The sequence below is a fragment of the Anopheles funestus genome, chromosome 2RL, assembly GCF_943734845.2.
Source record: "Anopheles funestus chromosome 2RL, idAnoFuneDA-416_04, whole genome shotgun sequence".
In the NCBI taxonomy this organism is placed as follows: domain Eukaryota; kingdom Metazoa; phylum Arthropoda; class Insecta; order Diptera; family Culicidae; genus Anopheles; species Anopheles funestus.
The window spans coordinates 99015937-99036971 of NC_064598.1; the positions used below are offsets into that span (position 1 = coordinate 99015937).

General features: G+C 42.2%; 1 protein-coding gene across 5 annotated transcripts in view; it reads right to left on the bottom strand.

Moving 5' to 3' along the window:
- The window catches only part of LOC125763349 (uncharacterized), a 162740-nt gene that overhangs the window by 111873 nt on the left and 29832 nt on the right, over positions 1-21035 (bottom strand). For all 5 annotated transcript variants that reach the window (XM_049426390.1, XM_049426392.1, XM_049426391.1 and 2 more), the window contains exon 2: positions 12633-12803. In XM_049426390.1, the coding sequence (XP_049282347.1) occupies positions 12633-12803 (171 nt within the window). The remainder of the gene's footprint in view (positions 1-12632; positions 12804-21035) is intronic.

Genomic DNA, 21035 nt, shown 5'->3' on the forward strand with positions numbered 1-21035 from the left:
CAAAAGACAATAGAACAGAAACTCGTCACGTGCGTGTGGAGGGGGTTTTCCCCCTGTCTACCGGAAACTAGACTTTTGTTCGCACTTGTCACATTGACATATGACACCGAAATTAAGAATATTATCGTGCAGAGGTTTTCACGTGTGACGATGGCCTTGGATAAGATCACTTCAACGATCACTCACTCGCGCAGCAGTAACGCCGGTCGGCAAGGTTTCGAAAGACGACAAACAATGACAAACGCGGCGTAAAGTAAGCTTCGAAACACGGTTTGTCCACCTTTCGACTTGCGCGGTTCAACGAGAACTGACTGTATGCTGGACGGTGTCTGTATCGGCTTGGTATCGCGTGATTTTTTTGCAGGGTTACTGTACGAGTGTTCGCTCAACATTGCTAGTACTAAGTATTTTAGAACTATTTTTTTAAAAATCAGTTCTGAACGAGTGGAATACGAGAAAAGTAAAGTTCTACAATCAAAGTTTTGATTATTCAAACTTTAAAAGATATCAATTTTAAAACATATTTTTTTCTGCTACCCCTGCATTTAAAGCATATCGAGTAGAAAGGAGAAAAAATCTCTCGTTATCGTTTAAAAGTCGTCTCTAAACGAGAGAATGAGAGATTGAGTGTAAAATCCAGCATCCAATATCTTTTGAGAGATGATCAGCAACAGGTTGTTTTCATTTTAATAAATCTAAGACAAAAATTAGTATTAACTATTGAAAAATAAAAGTATGATTAAAACAATGTTTATTAAAAAATAATACGTAATAAGCTTAATTTAAAAGAACTGAAATAAGATTCGACCCGATCCTACCGAGCAGGAGATCCATCTTTCATGCTCTACCGGATGCTGGGTCTCTTTCATGGAGCCTACGCAACGCAACTGAGAGAGTGAGTGCTCCGGTGCTCACCACTTAACAGCCGGCATCCGACTTAAGCCGGCTTCGTCAGCCTTGTTGCCGGTGACCCTTGACTTGCTGTCCGTCATTTTTCATCATTACCTCCACTTTCCACTCAGGCTGCTCAACTGATCGACTTTACATACACTTCGTTTCTGCTCCCTTTTCACGCCTACCCTCTCTCCCTCTGTTCCGTCTCATTTCCTCACTCCGCATCCCACTCCAGCTCTCGATCGGCTGTGACTTCAACGCGTGATGTGAACTCACGTGTAAGGTGATCCATTGCTCCAGATATACATGATTTTACTCCCCTTCGAATTCTACTCACATCACAAGACCACGGTGAGGCAAATAAAAACAGCAAGCTTCTGTAGCATCGTTTCGGGGTTTTTCGTATTCGTTTTGTTTTTCTTTGCGTTGTTATTTATAAAATTCACAGCATGAAAGCATATGGGTATAAGCTTTCATATGCTAAAGGTTCAAGCGGTGCCACGAGCCGCACAGAAAACCGCGCGGTATCAGGCTGCCAACTGATCTCCAGCTCGATTTATAATTCACACCTCGCAAGTTGTCGGTTTCAATCGCTCGTTCGCTTACGGGCCTCGATCTGACTGACCGATCGCTTTGGCTGCACCTCATCCGCCAGGGTTTGGAAGGCACGCATAATTGATTGGTTTGGATGCTGTTACCTGCCTGTTGGGGGTACATTGAACCGGCTGAGGCAAGCTCGTAATCAGGTACGAATGTTCCTGTCCCTCCCCCTTCTTATGCAATTTTCCACTTGAACTTCCGAAATGCTTTCTCCCATCTCGTACCATCTTCTGGACTGGAGCTCATAATCGCTTTCAGTTTGTTTTTTTTGCACCCCCTGTAGTTATGATTGGAAAGGCAACTGTGGCGTTATGAATTTGTTCTCTCGTTAGCAGCATTTTTTTAAAATAAATGTACTGCACGAATTGACACCTTCAACTCTGGTTGGAGCGGCTTGATTAATGGGCGCGTAAGTATCGTGTGCAACAATGCAAACACTTTGCATGTCGGAGAATAGCAAGGATAAAAGTTGGGTGGAAGAATACCAGTTAAATGAGGCTCAAATTAGACACTCAGTTATAGCTCGATTTTATAGCATTAGTAACTCAAGTGAATATAGTTCGAATTTCAATTAATTCTTGTATATTATCAAAATTAAAATATCCATATTATTAAACCATTATTAATAAAGGTTGTTTCAGATGAGTGAGATAAAAATGGGACATTTTTATTCATAATAACAAACATTATATTCATAATAATTCAACATAATAAAGGTACAAAGATTTGTTATCGCTTTTCTTTCATTGTATCGTACGCAATTGTTCGAAACCAATTCCATGCTCCTCAAAAATCATCAAAATTAATAACCCAACCCGATCACTTTCAATTCATCTCATCACAATAGCACCAACAAAAAAATCAATGCAAAAATCTCAGAAGCTTTTACACTCCTCCATAAAAGCCACCTGTCGAAACCAGTTCGATCGATCGATTTACGAACCTCTTCAGCATGGGGCTCCCACCCGGTTTGTTGGCCACATGTTCAGGTCAGGGGCAGCAGTGTAGTGATAAATAACTGCATATTAATCATAAAACGGTGTCATGCCTAGTGACAGCCAGCATGGCTACCGTTGTTGGCAAACCACTCAATTCAAGGAAGGTTTGGGTTTTGGTCACCTGATCAGCATAACAACACGGTACCGTTAACATGATGGTTTAATACTGTCATTGCTCGCTCATGTCTTCATGCAATTTACACTAACTTTCATCACCATCGAACCATCTTTGGGACCTCTTCGATGTGCTGGTTCCGTTCTTTGTATGGGGCAACCTACAACTAGTTTCTAGCTTGCTGCACGAACTGCTGACATTGATTTTGACTATTCGGTACCCTATTCCCGTGCTAATGTGTCTAGCTAATGGACGTTTGTTTGCGGAAGTTTATTTAGGTTACGATTCCCTTTTTTTCGGAAGAATGTGCAAACTTGTTCCACATTTCCAAACTTTATTTGAACACTTTTTAGCCCTCGCTCGGTGTTGTTTCATTTCAAATTCATCGCAAAAGAAATAGGTCACAGTGGATTATTGACTAAGGAATCTGATCATTATGGTTCTAGCAAAGGTGGTCTTGGTGAGCCTAACTTCTCGGCCCGTCGGTTGAATTACACATCCCGAATGGTGTGGATCGAATTTCCCTGTGCTCGAGGCTGGTTGTTTTGACATCGACATTGCGCACACACTGCATCACCACAGCGCTTTGCCATTTACCACAGGTACCTTCGAAACCCTGGCAGGTATGTCAACAAATGACTGAGCATTGGTGGACGTATCGAATGTCCGGTCCGGACGGTAAGATAAAGGGATACACAGGGACGACCCCCCGTAGCGACGATGTCTCGAGGCAACTGTGTGACATTTGTTTTCCGTTTGTCTTCGAGCGTGTAGTCTTGCATGTCCAGGAGGAGGTAGATACGTGCAAAATACGCTGACGTTTGCTGATCTTGCAATCTTTCACGGGTAACAAAGGAGCAGTTTAGGAATCAAGTTTCCGATCCACTTAGAACGTTCCCGGACAGGTGCCGTTTACTGATTAGGTTGGTGTTTTGAATCATTAAAAGCAAACGAGATAAAACGCACCGGAAATGCGACCTCAGCAAATAACGCTCGAAGGAAGCGTATGGTTTAATAACGACGAAGAGCTAACAGCACGGGAAGAACCCACAGAATGTCGGTTGCCTAAACAAAGATTATCAATTTTCACAATTGTTTGCCGGGTACGGTGAGAAACCATTTCGAAACAACCACGATGGGAAAATGTCGGTTGAAACGCAATACGGAACGCAACGTTCGATTGTGTTTTCCTCACACATGCAAAACATAGCACGAAAATAAAAGAACAAAAAAAACCCCAAACATCCTGAAGTCACAACGGCAAAGACCGACCACCAGCAAACAAAGCAATTGAGCGTAGCAGTTTTTCATAGCTAACGATTCCCAGCAAAATGCCTCAACTACTGATTTTTTTTTGTTTGGTTTGTATGTGTCGTTGCCTGTATGCACATCTCATCCTAAATTTGGTTAGGTTATGGAACGTTGCGATGCATAAACGAGAACATTTCGCTATCGAGTATCAGATCTAAAGTACACACGAATGAGCTTTCCAGGGCATTCAAGTGGAGGCATAAAAAAGAAATGTATCCACGTTCCCAGGCAACATTTTTTACCAGCAGTTGGCAAATAAAATTTCTAAATACGCTTTGCTAGAATTTCAGTTTCGCCGTCAAGTATGCTAGAGTCTCGAAAAATATCCTTGTTAAGAGGCATGCCGCCTGGGTGATGGAAGCAGAGAACATTGATTTGCTTAGAACGAATATTTCATTTTTGCCCACTTGTGCTGATAGAAATGTGGCAAAAAATATTGATTATATGGTTTCAAGTTGCACAACCATGTGGTTTGAAAAAGTTCCTACAGTGAAAAACATCTAAACATATGGCCTCTTTTGACTGTTTTGATTGAGCGATAAACACAACCACACATGTGAGCTTGTTGATTGCTTTGAAATGTTCATGAAACCACAGAAAGTCAACATTTTGATTGCTGCCAAGACATAAAATCAAGAGCGAAAGGTTAAAACAGAAAACATAAACTGTGACTACACATAATTGTCATCAAAGCTTCAGACATTTAAAATAGCAATAAAATGAGAAATCTTCATAGCTCGAATAGTATGTTACACATTACAGTAATAGGCGTAACGTATAAAAATTCACGACCTATTTTCACTTCAGGAGCAGTAACGCACAACCTGTGACGGTGTCTATCTATTCTAATGTCATAATATTTTGCCAATAAGCTAGAAAAAACGGTTCATCTGATACACCGGAACCAAGCCACGCATTCTACAAACCTTCTAATGTTATGAGACACTTTACCTGCAGGGTGGTGATAATTCTTGCTCCACCCTCGACCAAAAAACACATCACATTTGATGGTTATTGTCTCGATTAAATTTCAAAAATTAAATCCACCTTCAGCTACCGGTATGGCAAGCAAACGAGTTCAAGTTGAACGATTTTCAGAAGATGCTTGTAACCGATTTTAGGCGACACCACCCTGAGAATGAGATGGGCGAGTGTGTTGAAATTTATCCCCAAAGTCCCCAAGGGATTCCATTTTTTTCCTTGTTTCAAGCGATTCAAAGCAACACAACTCTAAAGTTGAAATCTTCAACGACCATTCAGCAGCATTTAAGTGTCTTACCGAATGTGGCAGCGGTCATGGTTTCAGAACATTTAGTATGATTTATTCATCGCTGGCGTCTTAGTCTTAGTCCCGACCTGAGTTGGGTTAGGTCTTTCCCGGTTGCTGTCGGACGATGTTGGAAGTCGATTTTACACCAACGAAACCAAAGCAGCGCAACTAATTGAGAAGAAAAGGTTATGCTACCGGTTCGGTAGCTTGGAAATTGCACTTTTGCAGCGCTTGGTCAACTATTGCACCATTATCATCCACACCGAAGGATGGTAAAAGTGCAACTTAATTCCCATCGAAAAAGGCGCCGCCCAACCGTTGGATGCTTAAGAGCATTTTGTCATAAATTTTGCCGTCTTCTTAATTTCTCGCCACTGCTCTGTTCCCAGCTTCTCGATCAGTTTACCTCGGGTGTAACATGGATTGAGATGCAATCTAAAGCACGCTCTTAAAGTGCAACGTTTAAGATGGACTAGAAGTTCCCCCTTGAAACCCTGGAAGGTTGGCAAAAATAGGACAAGTTGCCTATTACATAAGAGCTATTTATATCATCGAGCACTCAAGTGCCCGTGCCAGAACCACATTGTCTTAATGACGGATAGCGCGAAATTCAATCCGCCGTGTGGTACACTCCTGCCCAAACCGTGTTCTAGCGGAAGTGCGTGGAAGTCAGGCTGAAGTCCACATTAGCATGAGGGAAGTATCTTGAAGAAGAATCGAACCGTACTTCCAGAACCGCTCGACAAAACCTACACCATCAGCAGTACAGAGCGACAGCATCGATGAGAAAAAGTGGGTCACTAGAAATGAGGTCTTTAGTGTGCCGTGTTGGTTGAGTTGGATGCTTTGGTTTGCGCGAGTAGACTACAAAACCCAACCTCATGCAAAACCATATTTCCCACATGCAGCGACGATGCAAAGCCATGATTGGTGAGTTGCAGTTTGAGTATTGAAACAACATAAATCAACTGACTAATGAATGTCCTCTTCGCCAAGCGTTGTTGCGATCGCGTGGCGCCGTATTACTGTGAGACGTTGTTGCGTCTAACGCACGGTCACGAAACTTTGCGATATTTGGGACTCTAGACTTATCCCGGCGAAACGCCGAAGCCGAATGACCCCTACCCAGCTGTCACGCTGACGTCTCGGGTGGTCAACTCGTGGCATGGTTTATGAGGCATATTTCATCGACCACCAAGCATAAATTGGCTATTTATAGCGAGATAGCGTTCGGGCGGCATGTCGCACTCAGGGAGCATGCGTTTTATATCCCGTCGATGATGTCCACCTGCGGGTTTGTCACTCTTCATTTGCCCGGACATTCGTTTCGATGGCGACGAAATATTGCCCTCAATATCACAAGCGACCACACATACATATGCGTATGTTTGACATGGCGTTCCAGAGTGGTGGAATTTGGGCACCGAAAAGGGAGGAATTTTGAAGCAATTTAGCTAAATTTATGTGCGCCATCGAGAGATGTGTCGATGATTTTATAAGTAGAGTCAAAATACGAGATTCACCTCACAGTGGTATTTGTATAATAACTCGACTACTAAATGGAGTTATCCGGTAAATTATTACTATAAACAGCATACGCATTGTAAGTTATTTACTATTCTTAACTGAATTCCAGACTTTGCGGCAATATATTATCAATTCCTCAAGAAATGAAATAAAAAGTTGAAGATCTTGATTATTGAAATGTGGTTATGCCAAGAATGAAATGTTCTTATTCTGGTTTTGGTGCCTAATGTCTAAAGAAGGCAGTTTAATTGCAACAGTCACGCTATTCTAAAGTGTTTCACTTTGCTCTAAGCGATGTTCGTAGTTTCCTAACAAAAAAAAAGATTTGTTTTTTTTTGTGCGACAAGTACAATTTCCACCATTCATTCGAGTTCGCACAAGCAGATATACAACTAAAAAAACCACTCACGAACTTCCAATTAGTCCTCTGGGCCCAGTTACGATATGCTTAACATTTTAGCGACTGGAATCACAACATCCCTAAGAGATGCGAACCATTGAAGAAATAGACCTGGATTGATTTTTGCTGTTTCATTCCCATTCGCACTCAACATTTAAACTGCCCAAAAAAAATCGGACAGAAAAAAGAACCATACATTCTAGCCGATGGCGCGGGAAAGATCATTTCACGATCGCGCCTGGCCATAAATCCGGGAACCGAGCAGTGTGCCCGATGCCGGAAACGGTCACGCTAATCCATCCCGCCACCCGGGACCGGATGCCTCTAATTTACGGTACCTCCTCGCCTACAGTATCTCATTGAAGCATGTGCTACGCGTGCTATCGCGAGAACCTCGACCTCTCGCAGTCTAACCCCTTCACATGGAGAAACCACAAAAAAGCCAATGACCGAACACACAATATAATGCCCGCGAGTGCAGTAAATTGTTGCCCGCGAACGGTATGCTTTCTAGAACAGAAACTGTTCCAAAAATGTTCCAAAGCATCAAAATGATATAAAACTTTAATACGGCAGGAAAATGGCAATTATTGGTCCACCGTGAGCCACCAGCGTGGTTGTTGCTATCACACCGTACAATGACTGACGTAGATTACGTTTATTTAATTGATCATCATTAATCTTTCCTCCAACCCTTTCCGCTGGCGAACTTCCTCAGCTAGAGGTCATATTGTGGCAGTTTTCTACTGCACAGCTTTAACTGCACTTCACAACTGCAACTGCAACAAACCGATGTACTGCACTGTGTTAACAGCTACAATAAAATATATTTATTCACCCCATCTACGGTCCCTGTACAAACAGGCGGAAAATACGAATGAAATGATTTGCATCGATGTTTTAGCATGTGTGCTACCGTGCGCTACTTCAAGTTCATAAATCGCATCCGTGGAGTACACGTGTGGTGTGGAGCACACACAAAAACCTCAATTATTCGCGTACCACCACGGCCACGGCTGTATTGAAAGCAAATAATTACTGAGCTCAGCGGGGCACTGCGATAAGATTGATCGTGTGCTCCGGGGGGGACATTTACGAGTACGTGCCCTGAATCATCACAAATCTGGCTTCTAATGTGTATGGTTTGCCTATCAAACATCAAATAAACTAGTAGAAAATATTGCAGCGGGGCGCTTAAAACATTCTTTAGTAAATGCATGCAGGAACTATTTTTGTGGAACTAATGTAGCGTTAGAATTTATCTCTATTTCAAGTGCCCCTGAGTCATGATTATTTATTATTTCTTTTTGGGAGTGTGCTTTATAATCAAACACATTCTTAGAAGACACTAAGCTACATCTTTGGGAAATGTGTATTCTGTTCGTATCTTTTAATCCTCAGATAAACACAAAATACGTTGCATCAGCAGAACTTTCCACACTCCCAAAGCACGTCATTCACCACTCAATGTACGCCCTATATAGAGCCCCAACATCATCATCATTTACGGTAGTGTTGGGTATCCGATTTGACCTAATTACCGCCCACCGTCAGCCAACACCTCCACCGAAAATTCAATCCCAGATGCAGTTAATTAAATCGCCCATCCTTCGGTTGCGTTGCATCCCATAGGTAAGTAAATCCCACTCGATGCTCAGTAATGCACTCACTGTAATGCAGTCGGAATAGTTTATAGTGTGTAGTGGCGATGCTGAACTATGCCAAAAGCATGCCGACAGACACTCGGTTCCAGAACGGAGTAGTAGATTCTTCGCCTTACAGTTTTCTAGTTTACCAAAAAAAAAAAAAAAAAATCAGAACACATCTGGTCGATATTAGCATGTGTTTACATGCCAACACCATTGACCGAAACCAGCTACACCAGCATAAAAGAAAGGCATCTTTACCCTCTACAATTCGGAAACCTAACCCCTCTTTCCATAGGAAAGCCAAACAAAAAAAGGCACACTTGCATGAAAAGCAACGTTAAGGGGAAAAAATCCCAAACGCCGAAGAGCGAAACGAATTTATTGATTTAAATATCTTCGCGTACGTACCACCGCGCGTTTCAACGTGTGGCAAAATTGGGCAGCGGCACGTAACAAAGTTAACCCCGTAGAAACGATAAATAAAAACATGGAAAGAACCGAATGTTTCTCTGCCTTGGAATGTTTGTTCACTTCCCTGTTACGAGGCTCCGGGTTTTGGGTTTATGTTTTTACGGAAGTTTTGGTACACCTCGTGGCTTTCTGAAAGCTTAGCTGAGAGAGAAATAAGGATGGAAAAGTGTGCTTAGGTATCGTATGAATTTTGTTGAATATAATTTATACACTGCAAAATCAATTCACAAAATCTCATTCCATTTTCACAAATTTATAGTAATTCAGTAGATGACTAAGACAATATGACTAAGACTATTATGTACATAAAAGAACTTATCATTCATTCACTGAAGTATAGAATAGCATGCGAAACCTTGATATCAGTACCAGCAAGACAGCAAAGGTTTTTGTTCTATTCCACACGAATGTGAACTAGAACATGGCCGTTGCATTTCCAACCAGATGCAACCTTCTCCGTACTCAAAACCTTCATCGAATAAATATCCTAGATTACGTAAAGTAACATATTCTAGCCTTTGCCTTATAGTATCAAACTTTCCATAAATTGTTGCTACAGGAAAGGGTTCTTCGCATGATGCGAAACAGTGTTCAACTTCACACCCAGAAAACCTCATAAAACTTAGCTCAAACTGAACCCCTAACAAGCTAGAACGTTGTTCATTCTGCTCACGATTGGTCGTAAATCAATGCAATATTTTGAATCAGGAACTGGTGTAAGAGCCAAAAACGGGTAGAACAGTTTTGATTTTCTGGCGGGCGGCATCGAATCATCATCAACGTCAGAATCGCTCATCACCACCAGTCACGAAGCAGTAAGAGTGCCATTCTGGGGTGCTAGTTGGATCTTCATTTTCGGGCCGTATTTCTCCAGAACCCATATTCAACGAATGCATCACATACTTGGCCTTTTATACCAACTCCATTACCCAGAGACTCTAAGCTAGATTTAGCTCGTTTTCTTCTCGACTTGCTGGGTTCTTACTGTAAGCGGCCTGTTTCGCATGAATGAGCTCACTCACTTTCAATTACAGTGCAAGTGGATGCAAGTGTCCATCGTGAATTTATTACGTCTAGTCGCGATCCAGAACAGCACACCAAGACGAGTTGGTGACAACGGTGAAGCCTTTCGGTTCTGGTGCATGCGATCCGAGGATTATGTCTTTTGTCCGCGTACTGATGACGCCACTCAATGGCGTGGAGGCGAAATACAGACAATGAAGATGTGTTGCATTTCAATAATGCTAATGAGCATTGTTCTCGTACGTACCGAACGACGACATCCTTAACGAGGTTTTAGCAGCACAGATGTGTCGGAGTTCTATTAAACATTGGAACCCGCATTTCGTATCAACCCAGTCACAAAAAATCGTTCGTCTAATCAAATATTTACGTGACCAGTGATACCAATTTTGACACTCCGATAACTAAACGATGGTGTCAGGTTTTCTGTGTGGAAACATTTTACATCTGAGCGGGAATGAATTTCTTAGCCTGGTGGATTGTGATTAAATCAGCGTTCCAATGGCCTCCAATATTGACTCCGCACGCACTGGTCTTATGCCCCCAATGAGAATGCACCATAAATCATGATCCGATAGGCTTGTTTGAGCTTTGCACGGTCCGACTCAATTGTTACCCGATATCGTTCTAACAGTTGTGGTGTGTACCGATGGAAAGACGCCACACTCAACAAATGCAAGTATGCGCGCTCGACTCACTCCACTCCCTGCAACTGACAACGTTCACATGCAAACTCATCGTCCATTAGGAGGAGATGTGGAGACAAGCAATCGGTGGAGGGTCGCGTTCACAGCACGCTTTCATCGACAACATTAATCGAAGACAAACGCAATCGCCGCAAGAGAACACGACCCTCCCCGGGTCTTCTTGTCTCGCACGATAACCGACGGAAAAACACTAACCCACCCGCAGTGCGCGCGGGAAAAGAGTCTGGCTGTTGTGTCGTTCTTGGACCCTTTCGGTTTCGGTTTCCCAGCAGGATGGTCAACTGGGCGGCAATTAAATAACCATGCCGCACGAACCCTGCCTGAGACTGAAGCACAATCTCCGATAAAACCCAACCATGATAACCTGATAAAAGGATCGGAAAGCTTCTCGAGCCGGGATGGAAAAGTGTTCTGTGTATGCGTGTCCATTCTTCGGACTGTTCAGAATCAAACGTTTCATAAGCCGAAACGCGGCGGGCAACCGTAATCGAATCGCATCTAGTTGCTTTTAGAGCGAATTATTTTCAATTTAGATAGAACGTTGGTTAAATTGATGATTACTCCCTACCCAGTGCAAACGTACGAAAAAAGAAAGTCTTGCGCTCACTCTCTAAGGAGCATACTTCTTCGCGGGCGGAGAAAAGTGAATGCAATGATAGAGCAATTTTTCATCCACCGCTTGTGGCATCATTGTCCGTTACCGATCGATGACCGTCGATAGACTGTGGTTCACTAAGTGCTGAAATGCTTTCATCGCTTCATCTCCCTAGAGTTGCCATGGATCAGTGGTTCTTAATTCAGCTCAAAAAGATGAAACTCACCTGGGAGTATCGGGCTTAAGAACTTAAGGGAAAGATAGTCCTTTTTAATAGTTCCTTTTGGTTGACAGGAGCGGTAATACCAAGAAACAGTTCATTGATAGCAATTTTTGTATTGCGAGTTGCATAACTTTTGGCGTTTTAATGAGTACATTACTTTTGCGATAGCTTGGAATAGCAACTATACAAAATGAGGTCTCGTGGAATTTGTTTCCTCTCGTACCATAAACTCTACTCAAAGATTTATTGTCGTTTCATGTAATAAAATCATATCAAATCCTTCATTCCTATTCCGGAATGGAAATATTTTTCTTATCATGCATACAATGTGCAAACCGAAGCATGCACCAATTAATTATTCATAGAATAAAATAGTACACGTAATGCACCGGAGAACCCTATTGGCAAGCAGAGTTTCCCTTGGCCCGTAAAGGCCATTGGCCCTCCAAGAGTGTAAGCATAATAGACATAATGGAATGGAAACAGGCGCCCGCAAACTGGTGCGCGAATGCACACCAGCAGTCGTCGTCGTCGTCGTCGTCGTCACTCTTCTCATACCGCACGGAATTATATCCGCTCCGGTTGTTGGTGATGATTTATGGTGAACTGATTGTTATTAATAAGTATGATTTATAGCGGTAATTGATTTATCGCTCTTTCCGTCTTTCGTCAAGAGTTTTTCCTTCCAAGAGAGATGTAGAGGAAAGAAAATAGTTTTTTTCAAATCGAATCTGACAAGCAAATGTAGCTTGGAGAACTTAAGAACTCGACAGAGTAGTAGCCAAGAGAGTTGTTCGCTTATTGTGCAGGTAATTCAAATTTATCCAAACCAAATGCTTCAGTACTTACCATGTGTTGAGGAGTTTTTGGTTTTTTCACCAAATCAGGTACTTTGAAGGTGGTGACGGCTTCGATTACCTCTGCCAGCAGTAACCCATCGCGACAGTCGGCGGACAGGTCGGATACCTTCCTTTTCGACTTTGCCCGTTCCAGATAATAGTTGGCCCAGTCGGTATAGATCTGTGGAGAACGAAAATCGAAAAACCAAAAAGATAAGAATTAGGACGAAAAAATATACGGAAGCAAGTATGAGCAATATGAGTCCCAGGAAAGGTAACGATGCGCATTAGTATTATTAAATTTATTCAACATCCAATGGCAATCAAACTTGTACGAATGTGATACGATGGCTTAGAAAGTAAGAAGATGATGCGACATATGGTGCTCTAGATGTACGTGAGAGTAGCTCGTTGACCATTTCGACGGAGCCTTTACTAGACATGTAGAAATCACGTAGTACGACTGCAAGACGACGGACAATATGACATGAAAAGGACACAGCTACGAGAACTCTGCTCTATACGTTTGTTACACATACGGAAGGTTGATAGGCCGAATCCCGAAATGGAAACATAAATTCCTTGGAGAAATCGTGGAGGAGTCTTTTACAGCACTATCCCCCTTTAGCCTTGGGGCATTAGGTCCTCTTCTTCATGGAATATTTACGTCTTGATGCGTACATCTGTTTCCACACTACGGTATCCTTTTCTTGAACTCTGGATAACACTTGTGCAACGATCTCTCATGACATTAGAGTGACGTTACAGTATTACCATTGGCAAACAGACGTTCGCAACATGGGCTTGTTGTAGTCTACTTGGCACGCGCTCACCAGCCTGTTCCATTTGCTCCCGAGCGAAGACAAATGGTGTCTAATAAAAGTAGGAAATTTTGGACCATAAATTTTAAATCACCCAAAAATTGTGCCCTAAACTTCTGGACGTTCCTTTTAGTCGCCAATAAACGAAGCAAAAGGAAAGAAGTGCTAAGAGAGATATAAACTGCATTCTTGCTTTAAGCAAGGTTCTATCTTACGGCTCAGCAAGAGTCAGCAGATTCTTGGAATGTAACAAAAAAATCCCACTTGCAGTCCACTGTTAGTTTTTATTCGTTCCCTCTCGGTATGCTCTTTCGCCAACAATCAGAACAAACTGCAGACTGGCATTAATCGGAACGAACTCCAAACGAGCGTACTGCTGCAATTTGGCACTGCTAAGGAAGCTATTTGTTTTATTCGATGGGATTCTTCTTTATTCTTTGCCGGCCAATGTGCTCGTTTGGAGTTGCAACCAGTATTTTTACGCCTCAGCTCATAGGAAACATGAAAATAGAGCAGTAATAACGCTAAATGGCGTCGCTAGCTTGTCCATTTCTTGAGTATACCTACTCCAAAGAAAATTGGGTTAATGATGTGATATATGCCAGCTGTTTGGCGGAAGTCCATCTGTACCTTTCCCCTGAAAAAGCCTTTGATCAGTTCGATTTCACTAAATGACACAGAATGTGTCACTTTTGAACTTCCACACCAACACAAACCTTCCTTATTCATGTGATAGAATTGCGTTACTTCAAAAGTGAATCTCTTCAAATGAAGCGTCCTTTCATCATCTTTCGTCTTGTGGAGTTAAAGAAAAGAAAAACGCCCCATAAAGTGACAGGGTGCTGGATGAGAAAATAAATAAACTGCCAAATCACATCACCAATTCATCGTTGGCAATCAACATTGCACTGGTAGAGGAGATCATTCCATGCCTTCTGATTGCCACCTTCACTCTCTACCCTAATGAAGCGTAAGCCCCACTAAGACGTCAAGACAGCGATGCGGCATGTTTCATTTTCCCAATTAAAATCCATCCTTGGTATCATGGTTGTTTTCATCCCTCTCTTTTTCAACAGCATACTGATCTCGGTTCCCCTCTAAACCGCGAGTAGATGAAATGATGAAATTCCCTCCTTCATCGTGGATCTTCGATCGGGCGGGTTTTTTATACCACGCGCCATGAACCGATTATGTCGCACGACTTGGAAAATCTCTTGATTTTCCTACCCATTCAGAACCGTTACGCACTTGAAGCGGCACGGAAGAATGGAAATGCTGGTGGAGGAAAGGTGTCAGCAGCATAGCTTCATAATGTTCTTTTCGTTTGGTAATTTATCTTTCGCTCGCGCTCACTTGCTTAAGCGTCGCGTGGTTTGTTTCCGCTTTAACGCCCATCGGCCCGTCGGAAGCGTCTTTTAAAAGATGATTATTTTTTATCTTCTCAACATATTTTCGCCACCTTCTTGATTTTCTTTTTACTTTTTATGCACACAATGAAGGGAGCGTTTGATGCTAAGCATGTGTACGCACTAGGGAGGGTTTTTCCGACCTTACTTCAAACATTGCTCTGAGCTGTGCATGGTTTAGGATTAATCAGCTGTAAATGGCGCTGGGGAAACATATTTTTTCGCCAAAAAATAATTGCTTTTGTGCGTACATAGGGCAAAGCTTTAATGGTTTTCCCTCACACACGCTCTACACTGCATTCGGTGGCGAAATTAATCAAACACTCTGGCACCACTGATGTATTTCTATGGTCAGAAAAATTAAGGTTTTAAGCTGACTAAGGTTGCCAATTCATACCAGCGGGACTACTCACTGGGAGCCAGTTTTTGCTGTTGTAGTAAAACCTTTTCAAGAGCACGCATTAATTTAATGTCATCGTATAAAAACGTGCTTAAAAAAGTGTGACCATACTTGAAACCTCGTTAAACGTCCCTTGAAAATGTGTCGAGTAGCAACCCATCGGGGACCCACGTACGGGAAATGAAATGAGAAGGGCCAGAAGTTTCCCATCGCTCATGGAAAATCGCACCTCGCGGATGGAGTTCGCGTTAGCACACCATCATTCCCCATGGTTTCGCCACTCCCGCACAGGGTACATTACAGTAAGACACATCCTAACGCGAGTTATTTATGGTTGTGAGGTCGTTTTTTCATTTGCCATGACCTTTCCGCCTTTGCTGCTCTATTCCTACTTTGCCATCGTGACTTTATGCCATCTCTTTACGTGTTTTACTTCGTAAAATCAGCTAGCAGAATAACGAAAAACTACCACAACACTTCATGCTACCACATATGATAGAATATTAGCAGCAGCACAGCAGTACGTGTAGTACAAGTCTATTCAACCATATTTTTTTCATCACAAGAACAATATTTTCCTACAAGAGTTTTCTTTACATGGCTCCAGGGCAACCATGGACGCTCATCAAGCTGCTGGAAGTAGAGCGATCGTAGCGAACGAAAGCGACCGCCAAAGGGAAAAAACGGAGTAGAAAACAAAAAAGGCTGCCAGCAAAAAAAAATAAAACGAATCTGCAACATAATTAATTACCTCCCGAGTCGTTTTCTAACTTTATGGATCTGATCTTTTCCTTCGGTTTTTCCTCGCGTCAAAAAGCATTGCAAAAGTCGATTCCACTTTTTTGTGCACATGTACGTGAGGAGTTTTCCCTCATTACGCTCATGTGTGTGTGCTTCTAACTTTTCCGACCCTATGATCGTTTTATTTCTTTTTTTCGGAGGGCTTAGTCTGGCTGTCAGAAAGTGTTTTTGTTCACCTTCTTCCCAAGCCAGTACGCTTCCGGTCTGAGCTAAGAAACTGTCGCCAGGTTCAAGCAGGTTTGGCAGGTTAAGGCGTACTACGTACTAAGGTCAGTAGCGGTTCGGTCGCTGTCTCGGAGAGTTATTTTAGGAAATTAAATTGCGAGTTTGTTTTGGCGAGAACCGTGCTGAGAAGTTTAGTTTTTTGTCGTCACAAGTGGATGGATTAGAAGGCGAGAATCATATTATATAAAGGATTGTTAATCATTTGGAATATGCTTATTTAGATATTAGTCTTAAAAAAACTAGAAAAAAGTTCTTTTGTATTGCAGTTTGCATACATTTTGGAGTTTATTCCGATTGGTTAGCAAAACATTGGTTAGCGTAGCAAAATGCATAAATTTTATATTTTAGTGACAAAATGTAATTTTTTTTGTGTTAATGATATATCTACTTTTGGTATATCTTACCTGCGATAGATTTTTCGTCACGGAAAGATCGTCGCTTGATCCCTGACCACTAACACATCGGCCCAACATTATGCAGCAGTTGTTCAAACCCAATGCCTAGCCAAACGCAAAATTTCAAACAAAATTGCTCCCCAATGCTTCTGCCAACAGTGACGATGGGGTGATGTTATCTCGTAAATCAATTCACACCCGAATTGAATCCGAAAATCACTTCCGCCGGTCGGATACCGTTTTATGTGCTTATTCATCAATCATTTCCATCTCTCCCATGTGGAGCGGCTGATTCGACACTTGACGATTTAATTTTCTTCCCTTTAGTAAATACTACTACTGCTGTACGAGGCTTTCCTTTGATTCTTTCATAATCAGTCACAATCAGACTGGCCAGCGTTTTCTTTTCGGTGGCAGCGAGTAAAGGAATGGGGTTTCACTTTCCTCGTGTACCACAAACCACACAGCATATACAGAAACACACTTCACTTTTACTGACTGAGATGTTAATTGCCACATTTTTCCCTAACAGTAGTACTCATCGTAAGTCACCGGGTGACTCCACATGAACGTTTACAAACAGCACTTGAAGCGCAAACAAATAAACAAATTAGAGACCCTTCGCAATGGTTGGCCCGTCCAAAAAACCGTGCAGAGTTTGGACAGCCACAATGAGTGTGGTCGAAATATTCTTTGCGCGGAACGTTGGTACCGCATTCGCGTGTCAAGCCATAATCCATCATCTAAATCGCGGTTTTCCCACATGTAACGGTGGCCTTCTTTTCCCCAAACTGATGGTCCTTGTACACTTCAAAATAAACATTACACTTTGTACCTTTTAATCCAATTGATTTCAATGAAAATTGTACTGTTGTGCGGTAAAACATTGGAAAACCACTAGAGAAATTAATCAGGATCGTAGACCGGTGGCAATATGTAACCAGTCTGTCGCATTTCCATGACCCCAAGTGTTTCTGTCTCCATCCAAAAATTGTCACCATCACCTGTGTTCATAACATATTTATTTGTCAACCACTGGTGAGACTAGACTCATTTTCTAAAGCCCGAAATAGACATCGTCGCAAGGAGTCCGCTTTATTCATCATTGTTTTAACAGAGAGGTTGTTTGGAGGTGCATAAAAATAGTCCCCAAAATTAACCCTTCTCTCTGACAGACACTGGCGCCCACCGTCCTAACTGGACCACACTGCGCCTTACTTCTAGCACAGGAACAACAACAACAACAGCTTTCGTCTAGGGTCTAATGGTCTAAGGTCCTACACCAGATATGCAACGTATAGTGGCGGCATTACAGTCAGCCAGTAGCATCACGACACCGTGGAACCAAAGCCGAACCAAGGAAAATGGTTCGTTATTTATAGCCGGTTTGTTTTTCCACGTTGTGTTTCTTTGTTTATTTTCCATTCGACTAGCAAGAAGGTACGGAGGTTCGAAAGGGTTCAAAGGCATTTGGAGAATGGACAGTTTACTTCTGTTGCAGTTGTGGTGCAGTTTTGTGAAATAGGGGAAGGTTGTCTCTCATCACTCGGATACGGAGTTAGTTGAGGGATAGGAAACCGTTCTCTGTGTTGTCTGTCGCTGTCTCTTCCCTGCTCCTGCAGTGTTGATGCATGACAAATGGATAATTGCGCTTTGACGAACTGTCAGTCTGGCGGGCTTGTCCGGGATATACACTGATTTCCGTGTTTGTGGTGTCACTTACCCTACCGAGCGATGGAGTGGTACCCTCGAAAAGGTACTAGAGCTGAGCGATAAAATCGAGTGGCGAATAATAATATATAATCCAAGCAAATTTAAACACACACCTGAACGTGAAGCTTCGGTTTGTAAAATGAATCCATAACCTAAAGGTATGCGCGGAAAGTATGATGTCCAATTGCGCCATTGGACATGTTGCATCAAAAATTCTCACGTGTCACGTGGCACGCATTTGCTGTCGTGCATAATGAATGAGTCCACCAGCCGTGGGGCTGAGGTTCGTTTTTGGGGGTGTGATTCGATGCATTCATTAGTGGAGTACAAATTTGATGCCCACCCTGCATTTTGTGGTAAAGTAGAGATGCTTTCGAAACATTGGAACGCACACAGATTTGGTATGCAGGATTTCCGGTTGGAGTTTCTCTTATTCCACCACACACGCACACACAATCGAATGGACCCGTTTCGTGGAACTTGAACCGCTTGATGAGGTTTAACCCAGAAATTATAACTGAAAATTAAGCTGAGGCACTTCCTGGGAAACCACTGGGAAAGTTCCGTAACAGCTTTGGGTCTCGAACAAAACGAACTTGTGGAGGAAACTTTTAGCGTGTTTATTCACCACTCATACCCATAACCCTAAAGTTATTGGGATCCTGCATTAAAAACGGAACCATTTTTACTGACCAAAAAAGGGTGGCAGCTGGTTTCGATGCTCAGAAGGCCCATCATTCATCAAGCTTTGAATGGGGGTGGGCATAATGGACAAAATTGATTATTGAACCAGAAATTCAACCTATTCGCTCGCAAATTTGGTTTTCATCCTTTGAAAATTCTTCGCAAAAACCCAGACAGAAAAGGATTTTGCCTTCAATGCTACTAATGAGCCAAGTGTTGATAGAAATAAAATAATAAAAATAACCTAATTAGTTACATTTCCTTCTCAAATATCCTTTTCTGTTTTGTTTTTCCGGGTAAAACCAGGATCGTAAAGCAGTCATTCACACCACCCAGAAAGTTGAAAACATAAATGGGTTATGGAGTAAAGGATAGAAAAAAACAATTCCACATCGGTTCGACCGTACTAACCTAATTTCAATTTCGTCGGGTCAACGCTTCATTAGGTGTCACAGTGCGCTACCCCAGTTGACATTCTACGGAAGCGGAAATTGAAACTACGGCGGCTTCCAAAACCTTTCAACAACATCATCAAGGCAAGGCGTTGAAAAATTTAGTTACATTCCATCATCAAGTCCCTTTGGGACACCAAAAGGGAAGGAAAATAAAGGAACTCACAGAACCCTTCATGAAAATACCTCCTTTCCTTTAGGGTGTGCCACCAAAAGGTGCCGAGAATTCCCCATCGGACTGCCAGTTAAACTCATCGATAAGCATCTTGAAGTTCGGACAATTCGTGGGCGCCTTCAGTTTGACGGACACGATTGCTTCACATTTGCGTGGGCTATACGTCGTTTCCTTCTTTTGCTTTGATTTAATTTCAAACTCAACTTTTTTACTCCACTGAGAAATAGAACTTCCGAAAGGTCACGGAACTGTGGGATAATGTATGCTTGTGCGTGCAGACAAAACGGAAACCCGATGTGACGTAAGAAGGTCGTACGGAGCAACAGGAACAACAACCCGGGAGAGGCTTTTGTTTACATTTACGAGACGTTTTCTTTATTTAGGATATCCCCACTGTTGATGTTGATTTCTATGGTTGAAGTTTTTTTTCCAATGCTTCGTTGCTTATCTTCGGTTTCTTGGGTGGCTTCTCATGTTTTGGAAATGCAATCGAAAATCCTACCAAACACAGTCTACGGTGGGGAGAAATGTATTAAATAATAATAAAAGAAAAACGAATACCACGGCCAGGAAAATGCATCTCAAAAGCAAAAGAAAATATGAAAGAAAAATAGAAAACTTCCCCAATTTTGCTTTGATTGGTTTCCCTTTAAAACAACAGGAACTGGGGATGTTAAAAGATTGAATAAATAAATTCCCCTCAGCGAGTGGCGTGTGTCAGGTTATCATCTTCCTGCATCTATAATGTTTCCAGCGTGAATTCGTTGTCCATTCAAACGCCACGTTTTTCATGGAGATTTAGTCTCACTCTATCAACAAAACACGGTAGCATAAATGTTTAATGTTTGATGTGTTGCAGTGTGGAGTTTCTGGTCCCTAAAAGACTATAACTTTTTGTGCTCCTCACATTCTCTAAAGGTTCACGATGCTTTCAAGGTGCGAATCAGATTGCGATCAATCGGATCAAAAGACCCGAGTTCCGGGGGCGTATTCCGAACGGACGTTCAAGTAAGATTTAAGATGCCTCAGACATTCGACGACCCGTACGGAGCTACCGTTGCTCTACCCGCATACTGCCCGTGTTGAATCGATTAAGAAGACGAGATTTACTGCTCACCTAACGCTTAATGTCGCGGCGTTTCTTTTCGTTTTTCTGATTGGTGTTGGAACTAGATTACAGATGAAGCGTAATAAAAAACGGTCGTTTTCCGAATGTTCGACATTCGGTTTTAGTGTAGAGATGCCATCTTATGGTCCAAAGCTAAAGACTAATCCACTGCAGTTAAGCAGATGAATGTAAATTATTCGATTCGAAACCGGGTCCTTCATCGTGGAGATGCA